We start from the raw sequence: 12,288 nt of genomic DNA on the forward strand, positions 1-12,288 counted from the left end.
TTATTCAATTATTCCTCTCCTCTTACTGCGTTCTCCTGTTCCACGCTACGCTGACGGCGTCTCCTCACATGTTGTGTCTCCAGAACGCCTACGACATGGCGGAGCTGCAGAAGTCCCTTCAGCCAAGCCCCGCCCAGTCGGTCCAGTACTGCCGCTCCAGAGCGCTGCACCACCCGCCGCCTGCCCACCACCTGCACCACCACCTGCTCCACCAGGCTCCGCCCGTCCCGGCCTCCGCCCCGCCACTGGACCCCCTCAGCCGGACGTCCAGCTCCACCACCCTGCCTCCCTCGGCCGCCTCCACGTCCTCCACGGCCACCACCACCGCCAGCCTCCGGAGGGACGTGCCCCCCGCCCGGCCCCCCGCCCAGGGCCAGGCGCGCCCCTCCCAGCTGGCGCGGCGCTCCCTCTCCTTCTCCAGCCAGGACCTGGCCCGCTACCTGTGTGAGATCATCCGTGACGCCGACCAGCACCCAGACACGGGGCCCTTCGACTCCCTGCAGGTGTTCTCCACCGAGGGCGGGGGGTCGCCCGCCGGCTCCCTCAGCTCCTTCAGTTCGGCGGGGCTGGACGGGGGGAGCACAGGGGAAGGGGCTGGGGAGGCTCGGCGGGAGGAGACGCTGGGGGAGTGGGGCCCTCGCTTTGAGAAACTGAGAGCTCTGTACGAGCGAGCCGAGGCCAGCGACCTCTGAGCGACGGGACGCCATGACGGGACGCTAATAACAGAACGCCTTATAAACCTTTCAGACGGTTGGCGGTGAGGGAGCGGAGTGTGAGTGACTGACAGTCTGTCTCATAATCCGCTGTCCGGGTTGTTGTGGCCCTGCAGCAGGCGACTGCTTTCTGAGAACAGACATCACCTCCAGGTGAGATTAAGGCTTCAGAGCGTCCTGAACACTCGGACGTCACTCTGCAGAGTCCAGACCTTCTGAGGCCGTTTTTATTTCAAATCAGCACCAGTGAAAATGTATTTTGTATCTTGTTGCTGCTGAATGAGAGCTGTGTAAATAAGGGACATGTGTTGCACACTGCACTATAACATCATCAGTTTCTCATACAGAGATAGAGCCTTGTTTTTTTTTTGGTTTTGTTTTAATATATACTGTATTATGTTCTGCCACTTGGCTCCACACAGTTTCTGAAGTTTCGTTTAAAGTTTTTATGAGGGGAAAACCTGAAGACGCGTTTTGACGATGAGACCAGGGCAGTTTTTCCTCTGGAAATACTTTTCCTGGATCCTTCCAGCCTTTACTGGCCTGTTTTCTCATGGCGGCTGAAACTCAACCTGAGTGTTGACCAATTCCTCAGTCACAGAGAGCAAGAGAGAGTTTCTAAAGCCACAAAGTCAGATTTTCAGCTTTCTATCTTTATAACTTACATACTGAGATGTTGACAGGATGGATTATCTACAGGGGAGAGAGTTGCCCGGAATTAAAATAACTTCAGTCACATAAGTGTTGTAGTAGTTGGATTTTTAATAAATAAATCATAAAAGATGTTACTTAAAGTAGCATTCACCACAAACACACATACACCAACAGCGTCTCCTGTCTAAAATTTAATGAAACATTTTGAATTCGAATTGATTTATTAACAGACAGTTCATATTAATTAACATGAGTTTAGTAAAACACACTTATTTCCATCTGTAGTTTCCAGACTGGTTGATGGTCAAAAAGAATACACACACACACACACACACACACACACACACACACACACACACAAGACAGATTTATTTTAAAAATTACAGGATTTGTTTAATATATTGAAATATGGAGCTCAGGTTGACAGAAATTTGTAGCTGTTGATGAGTTTACACTGAAAAAACTGTTGGCTTGACAAAACAAAACTCTCACAGTTAAAAGTTCCTACCAGAACCTTCTGGATGAACTTCCTGCCCTGCTGATCAGGTTGGACCTGCTGGCCCCCATGGAGTGGCCCCTAAGAAAAGGTTCCCGCAGGTAATACGCCCCCGGGTGCCAAGAGTTGGACTTTTTTTGTTTTTTATTTTGTATTTTTTTTGCTCTTAGCTCAGTTGAGTACTTCAGTATTGGTGAAGTGTTTTGAGCTCCAGCACTCTGTGGGTTGTAAGACATCAAGCCGTCTCTACTTAGCACCGCGCCCGCGTCGTCATTTCATTTCCTATTCTCATCCGCTCCGCCGCCGCCGCTCATTGTAGCTCACCCAAGGGGGGCCGGCAGGGGCCGCACGAAAATTCAAACAGATCTCTAACAAAGAGTGGACGAGTGGCCCGCGGGCCGGGATGGGGGGACGCTCAGCCCGCGTCCCTCCACAGGCATACCAAATGTGGCAGCTGCTACAGACTGTTTAAACAGGCGGTCGCTCAGCGGAATACAAACTACGCAGAGCGGCTTCCCAAGGTGACAGCTCCAGAAATTCAAATAAATGGAGGAGCGGATAGGAGGAGATTTAAACGGATTATTCATAGCAGGAGCACCTGTGCATTGAAATCATACAGAAATATCTGCACCGTCTTTCCCACGTCACCAGGGGATGACGGATCTGAGTTTTCCCCGCCGCCCCTTTTGTTACACTAAACAGTCCTCCTCCTGATGCTTTTGACCCAGTGAGAAGCATTAATCTGGGAAAGAACAAAGAGGAGAAATAAAGCGTCAGAAAGGAAGCAGGGTGCAGGGAGTGGGAAGGCCCAGCTCCTCTCACCTTTTGATAAGAGAGATGATTACATGGTGGAGGGTTTGATCAGAGAGCGCTCGGCTCTGTGATGACAGGAAGGAGGTGTGGATGGAAATGTAGGCAGGAAGCAACAGTCAGTGACACAGCAAACAGCCTGACCTCTGCTGCGGCCAGCAGGAAGCAGGCCTACTGGGACGACTGGTCACTCTGGTTGGTTTGAAGAGACGTTGTTCATCCTTGCAGTAATTGTAGCAAAACGTCATCAACTTTATATCGCAATTATAAAGAAATGCACAATAAAGCAAATTCATACCAACACAACCCAACCGTGCGCACAATAAATTTGGAAATGTTATGTAAGTTTTATAAAATATGTCTTGTAGATATTTGTTAAACCTGTCACCAAGTCGTGACAGACAGAGAATCTGTGAAAAGGTCAGTGTCCTCCACCTCCTCCACCTCCTCCCTGAGTGGCTTCAACAGTCTGCTGCACAACCAATCAGAGCCAGGAGGAGGGGTTTAGCGCTGTCAATCAATTTAGTAATTTTTCTAATGTGCTAATGGCAGATACACAACTTATCACAGGAAAATTGTCATCAGTGGCTAACTAGCATTAGCATTCACACCAGGCTCTGCTGACAGGGAGAAGCAGCAGCGTAGCAGAGATTGGTGAGTGGTGCGTGTATGAGCATGATTGACAGCGATAAGTCCCTCCTCCAGGCTCTGATTGGTTGTTTCTAGATATCACTGGGAGAACTGGCAAAAGGCAGAGTATCTCCTACCATACCACCACAGTTTCAACAAATATGTAATACAATATTTTAATAAAAGTTACATACTCCAGCTTTAATCAAATCCTAAACAGAATTTTCCAGTAACTTCATGTGGAGTTAAACACCATGATGGAGTGGAAACAACACTACCAATAGTTTAAATGTAACACACATCACATCAGGGTTGAATTTACCTGATACTAGTGTGTAGTGTCAGATGTTAGCAGAATCAGTGTGTTAATTTAACACTGAATAAAATACATTTATTCTGTGGAAAGTTTTAAATGTAGCTCAAAATAGAAATCGGATTTTTTTTAAAATAGTAAATTTATAATCACAAAATTCACTTACCAGATCAATAGATGCCACTTGAACTGAAACTGAAAGTTAAAGTTTGAATCCAGCAGAATTTCAAAACAAACATTATGTAAAGCAGCACCAGTTTGACTCATTGTGGCTCTGTTAGAACATAAAATGTTACATGATTTAAAATATATATATATATATATTGGAATTTATGTTAAATAGCTAATATAAGATTGTTGTTGACATTTTTGAAGAATATATCATTTATTTCTATTTTTAGGTGTTAAAAACATGAAATATTTTCACAGAGCAGATCTATACACTTCTATAGAGTATTAATATTACAGAAAAATTAGGTTAAAAAAATCAGCCTAGCTTTGACAAGAAAAAAAATGACACCTTTTCATTCTGTTGTGAAAATGCAGTGCAAATATTCCATTAAAATTTGTAAAACTAATAAAATCTCCATTTGTTTTTATATCTATATTTGAAAACAGTTTGTTCTTTATAGTTTTTAGCCAAAGGTATTAAAGATCATTGAAGGTTCAAAATGGCCACTTGCTGATATAAAAAGTATAAATTTAATGACACACAGTTCAATCTCTTGCTAAGTCTAAAACAAAAATAATAAGCTTGTGTTGTCAACTGGTCAACACAGAGACACATCTTAAACACCTTGACCCCAAATCTGACCTGAGATAAGAGGAGGACATGGATGGATGGATTACAGCAACTAGTTCTAGGAATGAAATGTGAAATTAAAGAATTTCAAGAACTTAAACCCCTTCTAGACCAAAGATGTTTGGTATATACGCCACCAATACCTGTTGATGTATATTCAACACATACTGAGTCATTCTAGAAGCACTTTGGTTCAATCTGGTAACTTCTGCCCAACTACGACTGATTTAGCTAACTTGTAAAAAGATGTTATGTTTCTGACTGCATCCTGTTAGCTTTGCTGGTGAAAAATCATCATATTCTTAAAAATGTCATTTTTAAACAGCACATTTTTCTGCGTTTAATTTTAAAAAAAATTCCCTGCTGCACAAAAATGACAAAATACATCCTAACCTCGTGGTTTTATAGGTTCCTACAAAATGACCACCGCCAAGTTGTCAGGTCAAATGTGTGACAGCAACAGAATCTTCCAGTAACGAGCGAAGTGTTGTCGGATCCACCAGCAGCTCAGCCACAGCAGAGTTTTCTTTCCTTCGTCGGTCTTCATGGCGGCAGAGCGACGGCGGTAAAGAGGGTCGCCCTAATGAGATCGGGTCAGGTCGGCTAAGCTGACGGGTCGCGGTCGAGCTGGACAAACCAAAGCACTGCGTGAACTTTCACAGAGCGGTCAAATCCCAGATTACAGCTTTCCAGAAATGTTCCGATAAGTCATGTGTTGGGTTTTTATTCAGTTTTTATTATTTTGATCTTGCATTTGATTTCCTGTCAGACTGTAGGGACTTTGGGATGTCTGTGAATTATTTTTTCTTCAGCGGACTGAGGCTGAGACAGGAAGGACTGAGTCGCCTTACTCTTCATGTCTCCATGACGATCCTCCGAACCGCGAACCGTTTCCTTGGTGTTGTGTTCCGGGTGCAGCCCTGTTGTGAGCAAACGTAATGTTTTTACCTCATTTGTAAATAACAGAGAGAGAATTATGGCTTTTTGTCAAGAAAAGCAGCATCGGCTTGCAATGTGCAGGGTTAAAAAAATAAAATAAAAGTGAACATATTTTCTATTGATATGATGGTGATGAGCTTTTAACAGTTATATAAGTGTTTTGTATTTGCTTTCATCTCTTTTTCTCAATAAATCAATTTATTTGCACCAGAGACTGAGTGTGAACAAAGCAGCTGGATACTTGCTGCCCACACACACACACACACACACACACGCCAACACACACACTGCCAGAGTAAAGTTTGCATACGCTCATCGCCTTTTCTTCTTTTCAGTGTGGAAAGATTTTAAAAACTAGAACTGGATGCACAAGTTAGAAATCATGCTGAATTTTCTTGAGTCCACATGATGTCAAAGTTATACACAGAGCCTCAAAAATGGACACAAGCCTCCATTAATATCTGGACTTTTGCTCCAGGGGACGTTGCGCCTCGATCACAAGCCTTTAGTTGCTGTGGGCACGCTTCTGGCTGGACTCTGACTGGATGTTTGACCACTCTTCTCATCTCTGGTGTTAGTAGGTCAAAACTTTCTCATGCTTTAAGTCAACCTAAAATATTCAAATAAAATAAAAAAAATCATTGCTTTTCACATCACAGGCCCCAAAAATCTGGTTCTGGAGCAAATAACGGAGGCTGACACGGCGCTTCTGGAATGGTCTTGATTCCAATCCTACTGACAATATTTGGACTATGATTTTTGAAAAAGTGTGATTTTTCTGACTCTTGTATTTGAATCTTTGCTGAAGAGAAAATCATCTCCATTAAATTCAAACTTCAGCTGCAAATTTTTGTTTTTAAAGCTTACAGAAGCTCTATCTTGTAAATTAATTTTACCCTGAAAGTAGAACTGCTCAAATTTGCCCAAACACCCAAATTCAAACATTCATGACTATGAATGACCAGCACCGTAGAACACAGAGTAAAATCTGTTTCCAGAGTTTGGCTTCATCACTTAGTTTTGCTGATCATAATAAAGATTAATACCCAGTTTTTCTGGGTTTCCATGTGAACCAGTGGGCGGAGACCACGTGGCCCCTGCTTCCCGGGGTCCCATCACATGTTGCGGGTTAAGAAGTGGCGCTCTGGGTCCCGACCGAGCGTCTGGACGTGACAGAATCGATGGGCGACACCAGACTCCCTGCTGTGAGGCTCCAACATGCAACAGGAGGGAAAAGAAGAGAAACAGATTTCTGACTGGAGGGTCTAACACCATGACAGACAAGGAAACAACACGGAGGCGGCGGAGAGCACTTTTAATGAGCAAAGTTTTTCGGAACATAGATGCGTTTAATATAACATGTAAAAAATAACAGATTCTTCCGGTAACAATGGGTTTGGCACGAGAACTGGCAGAGTCAACTGACCCACTTCTGCAGTACTGGCTTCATATGAGCCGAGTGAATCCAGGACTGAACATTCGCCATGTTGTCATTACAGTCCATACATTCTGAGGACGTCCCGGGTTATGTTTCCTTAAAGTTTCCTGCAGTGTTTGTACTAAATGTGTCCAAGAGACAAAGACCAACGTCTTACACATGCTCCTTTTTACACTTTCATATTTATCACAACACTGCATGATCACATCACAGGGAAAACACCAAACATATGTAATGAAGGTGAAGAGCTCTGTAGCTCTTTGTGAATTTATGAATTAATTTTTTTCTAAGCCTTTTATAACAGAGTTCATTTATTTTATCAGGATTCTATGTGACACACCGACACAAAGTCGTGGTGCAGCGTAAAGAAAACGATATATGGTGGCCATTTTGTCTCATGACTCATTCAATTAAAAGAAAAGCTTTATTTATCCCAAAGGAAACTTAAATGTCGTCAGACATCAAATATTTGATATTTGGTGATGATGTGGACAGGAAGGATCTCCAGTAGCAGTCAGTCTTTCAACAACTCTCAAGAAGCCTCTGACTAAAGACTATCTCATGACTGTCATGGCATGCTAGCAGCTCAACAAGGTAACATGCTAGCAGCTCAACAAGGTAACATGCTAGCAGCTCAATAGGGTAACATGCTAGCAGCTCAACAAGGTAACATGCTAGCAGCTCAACAGGGTAACATGCTAGCAGCTCAACAAGGTAACATGCTAGCAGCTCAATAGGGTAACATGCTAGCAGCTCAACAAGGTAACATGCTAGCAGCTCAATAGGGTAACATGCTAGCAGCTCAACAGGGTAACATGCTAGCAGCTCAATAGGGTAACATGCTAGCAGCATTCCACAGTAACCTCTCCTGACTCACCATCAGTAGTTGGAAAGCTCTGCTAATCCACCACATTTGCTTGTGCTGCTCCAGTTTAAATGGACCTTTCAGCATGACGACCCTAAACATGTAGCCGGTTCTAATCAAACAGAGTGGCCTAGTCAAAGTCCAGACATAAATCAATATGAGAATCTGTATCTAATGCCTTATGAGTTAAAATTTTTAAGTTTTCTTTACAAAATGTTGAAACCTCGTTTCGTTTTCAGTCCATCTCTGAATTATACACGACTTTGTGTTGGCATTAACTTTCACGATTTAAACAGAAAAATGTTTGTTTAAACGGAATAAATATCATAGCAAAGCCCTGATCAAGTTGGCCAATGAGATGCTAAAACATCTGACAGTATGTATCTGTACTCGTGTTTAGATACATGAAAACATCACCAGTGAACTTTATGTTTGATGCTCAAAACGAACTCAGAATATAATTAATTCTGGCGCAGCAGCACATCCCAAATCATACTGAAAAAAAAAACAAACACTCCAGCTGAAAATTAAATTTGCCATTTCAAAAATATATTCTAGTGTTTCATGAGTTTCTGCCCCTGACGTGTCAGCCGTGCTGAGCATCATCATCCAGCAGCTCATTGACCTTGTTGCTCTTTTCAAATCCACATTAAAATACCTGATTCTGGAGCAAACAGCCAGAAAACTGCTTGAGCTCCTCTGTTGTTCTTCAGCAGGAATCATCCTGTCTGTTACAGAACACCAGGGGCCCCGACAGCAGAACCGCCAATCCCAATATGTATGGAAATGACTAGTGCTGGAAAAATATTACATTAGTACCCTCCTATTAAGCAAACATAATGGAATCACTTCCCTCTCAAATAAAGCGATCCAGCATCTACTTAATTAAACATCCAGCATGAAGGCAGGACAGACGAAGAACAAGCGCCGCTGATCCGATTGGTATGCATTACGACGGGAGTTAACGAACGACACGTCTTCAAAAGCAGGAGGGTGTAAATTATCAAAGAGCGACGTTCCTATTAACATGCACACAAATAGTGGAAAGCTGGTGTGTGAGGAGACATACACACACACACACACTCCAGCGCCTTGTCTGACTGGCATCTACATCTCTGTTTCAATCAGAACCATTCTTTAAGCCGATAGGATAAAGGCAATAAGGCTTTAGATCATTATGGATCTGCTCTCATTTCTCTACTTTTCTCTAACGTGGGTCAGTTTTTCCACCTTCCTCCTGGGTTTCATGTGAGAGTGTTTGCCATACCTCGGCAAACCCTCCGAATTATTTTGGAAATTGCGGGGAGGAATCAGTGCGGTTGTCAGCCTGCTGCAATTTCCTCACAGCTTCCATTATTCATGCGTGTTTGTATGCAGGAGCGACGGCAGTGAAAAGGTTGAGGCGGCCGCTGACGAGTCGCAAAGAGAAACATGACAGCAATCACAACAACAAAGGCGACACAAATATCACCAAGAAGCTGCTCTGACCTCAGATGTGTGACCAAAAAAAAAAAAGAAGAATTATCCTCAATGTTTGCCTTTTGGAAAAATAAGTTGTTCCCACAGAGGTTAATTTTTTTTTCTCCCAGCAGACAGGAAGAAACAATATTTTAGTCATTAAAATATTTTAGTGTCGCAGCAGTTGCAATGTGTTGCTTAATGTATACTGATGTATTTAATTTGACAATGTTGCCCATTCTGGACAAAAAGAAAACAATTAAAAATAAATGAAAGGCAATTTGTTCAAATAAAATTGTGCTACTGTATTATCAGCAATCCAAAAAAAAAAAAAAAACACACAAAGATAAATACTTTGGTGGATTTTACCTTTAGAAATGTTTTCATGTAAACTTGATATATGTTCCTATAGCATATTATATCTGTGAGTATTGCTGCTGCTGAAGTTTCACCATCAGATGTCAAATCTGTTTTTAGTAGTTTCCAGTTTTGCTGTGAAATATTTTAATCACTACGTCGATTGGCTGCCAGAGGCTGAGCTTAGGAAAGTGTCTCCGTATTTAAAGAACAAATTTGACACTAGTGGTGATAAAACATTTTCCAGTTGAACTGTCGACATTTTGCAAGTTGGAATTTGACAGAAGTGCTGGTGACATTTTATTTTTTTTGACTTTTTAAGGTGAGAACTTCACTCTCAAAGAGGTTTAGGTCTGACTTTATTGATGGGTAAACTTTAAATTACATCTTTAAGGTAGCTAGCATGATCCCAGTTAGCTTAGCTACCAGAGTTAAAACTCTGCCTTCGTGTGTGCTGTCAATTTGTTTTGAAACAAATGTTGTCATTTCAGTGAAACCTTGACCCTAAAATGCACCTTGTGAAACGTCCAAATTAAGGGCTGCAGCCTTCGAAGGCTGACCAGGTAACAGCGAAGCAACGAAATCTGTCCGAATTCAAAGGCTCCTCCAAATCCATACTTTTCCCCCTGAATTTGATGGACGGGTCTGGAGTATCTTTTTCTCTCCCCACACCAAACAGATTTTAATTCTTGAAACAACGGCGGATAAAGTGGAAGTGCAATAGCAGAGTACAGTTTTATATGAAAGTATATTAAAATCTGGTGATTTAAAATATGAAAGATTAAAGCGATTGTATTGTTAGGTTTATGCCATTTGATTTTCCAACAAAAGAGAAAATAATAAAAATGCTATTTAATAATTTAATTGAACAGGAAAAACATTTCCCCAGCTTGAGTCATTGTTGCTAGGTGACAGGGGGAAGGCGTTTATACATGATACATTGGCAGCTTGAAAAGTCCTCGAAACTTAGTACGGTAGAGATTAGTCTCTATAAATAAATAATTCACAGAGCTGGTTGATGTTTTTGCTGATGTTAGGTGTGAGCAGGTCTGCTGTACAGAGGCAGATTGCTTAGATGAACTGATATGGTGAAAAACATCCAGAAACACTTCATCTCATACAATCAGAGATTCATAATGTAAGCATTGACACTTTGTAGAACATGGCAACATCATCTGAGATGAGTGGCGGGCAGAGAACGGCCTGGAATGATTCAGTTCTTGGTGGAAACACTTTGCTGCCTTAGAAAATATCTAAAATCTCAGATCCACAAACTAAGAAACTAATAAACCAAAAAATGTCCTTTATCGAATTTCTATTACCACAAAACTAATTGTTAAACCCTTCATATTTTTTTTTACTTCTATTTTATATCGCTTCAGCTATCCATCTTCAAATAAATCCTAACTGCCTGATGTTTTGGCTTTCAGGGCTCTATTGTGGTCATATAGAAACTCTTCATTTGTTTTCATAATTTCTGTTTTCTTAGACAAACATGATCTCAGTAGCAAACAGCAGCATTTTTAAGAGTTGCTTCAGCTCTCTGCTAATAGCAAAAGTGCAACTCTGGACTTCAGTGGCCCGCTGCGTTGACGCCACACTTCATGAAGTCATGCTTAGCGAAGAACAAAGCAACGTCAAAATAAAAGTCACGATCACAGCTCTGTACAGTCGGGAGGGGGCTCCCTCTGGTCGGGTGTTTTCTGGTCCCGCTACAGCTTCACGCCGGGCTCGGAGGACGCTTTGCCACTTTTCTTACGCTTCTTCTTGAGCCTGTAGACGTAGAAGGTTTTGTTCTGGAATGTGCTGGTGAACAGTGCGGTGTAAGCCGCGGCGTCCGTCTTGATGGCCTCGCAGAAGCGAGGGTGGGAGGCGGGGACGAGGTCCGCCTCGTTCTCACCTGGTCCGTCCATGATCTGAAGGGGAGGAAATGTGTCGATGTCAGCAGCAGCAGCAGAATGTCGGTAACTACTGTATGTTCTTTGTTAAACACAGCATGGACAAATGAAGATGAACTGTGGAGGTGGACAGACGGCTTCCTGCCTTGTGATCCCTCAGTCTGCCTGCAATAACCCTGGGAAGGACGGCTACACTGACCTTCAGTGCTTATTGAGGAATATCGACTGATCCATTGATAAACTCTTTACCTCAGAAAGCCGCTCCTGGACATACAGATACCAAGTTTATAAAGTAGATTTCTCAGAAAGTCAAGAAACTGTCATTTTGATAAAAAATAAAAGGTTTTATCACTAACTCTGTAAGAGGAGGTCAGTTTTACCCCATCCAAGGTGCTGTACATATATAGTCTGGTATTTATAAAAAATAAATATCTCTGCCACATTGTTTTTAAAAAGTATATCGTACACACAGAACAGTTTTCAGAAAAGTTTTCATCTACGTGAACCTGCACAAATCTGCCACTGAGCGCTGTTTTAAACATGCCAAACCCGTAGGGGGCAGTGTAGCGCACAGCTAAAACCTGTCAGCCAATCAGAATCCTTCAAAACAACTATGACTTCCTGTTAGAAATTAAACAAGGTGGCAGGAGGTTCATTTGCGTGGATAGATCTGAAGGTTGAACTACTTTTAAATAGTGTATTAGAAATTCAAGTTATTGAAACTAAACACTTTTGATTTGTGTCAAAGCAAATATGTGGACATACTGGCGCTTTGTTTGTCACACACTGCAATGTGCAGGACCCTAAATCTCCAAAACATGTGAAGGAGATATTATTAAAAGCAAACAAAATCTAAAATGATATGTTAAAAATGCTCTTTGTAATGGCTGGAATAGTAGAGATGATGACAAAAAC

At 42.2% G+C, this 12,288-nt stretch overlaps 2 protein-coding genes across 6 annotated transcripts in view; one reads left to right on the top strand and one right to left on the bottom strand.

The window, feature by feature from the left end:
* Nucleotides 1–5,569, top strand: part of LOC114143237 (neural-cadherin) — a 316,981-nt gene extending 311,412 nt beyond the window's left edge. Inside the window, exon 37 of the mRNA XM_028015094.1 lies at nt 84–5,569. Within this exon, the coding sequence (XP_027870895.1) occupies nt 84–692 (609 nt within the window). The 3' untranslated portion in view covers nt 693–5,569. The remainder of the gene's footprint in view (nt 1–83) is intronic.
* A 1,086-nt stretch (nt 5,570–6,655) lies between these two features.
* The window catches only part of dpy19l3 (dpy-19 like C-mannosyltransferase 3), a 58,835-nt gene continuing 53,202 nt past the window's right edge, over nt 6,656–12,288 (bottom strand). Inside the window, exons 18-19 of one of the 5 annotated variants that reach the window (XM_028014498.1) lie at nt 11,623–11,637; nt 6,656–11,391 (exon numbers count right to left, since the gene is read on the bottom strand). In XM_028014498.1, the coding sequence (XP_027870299.1) occupies nt 11,188–11,391; nt 11,623–11,637 (219 nt within the window). In that variant the 3' untranslated portion in view covers nt 6,656–11,187. Of the gene's footprint in view, nt 11,392–11,572; nt 11,638–12,288 lie in introns of all 5 variants that reach the window. The other 4 variants (XM_028014496.1, XM_028014499.1, XM_028014500.1 and 1 more) reach the window with 4 other exon arrangements.

Source organism: Xiphophorus couchianus, chromosome 4 (genome assembly GCF_001444195.1).
Source record: "Xiphophorus couchianus chromosome 4, X_couchianus-1.0, whole genome shotgun sequence".
NCBI lineage: Eukaryota > Metazoa > Chordata > Actinopteri > Cyprinodontiformes > Poeciliidae > Xiphophorus > Xiphophorus couchianus.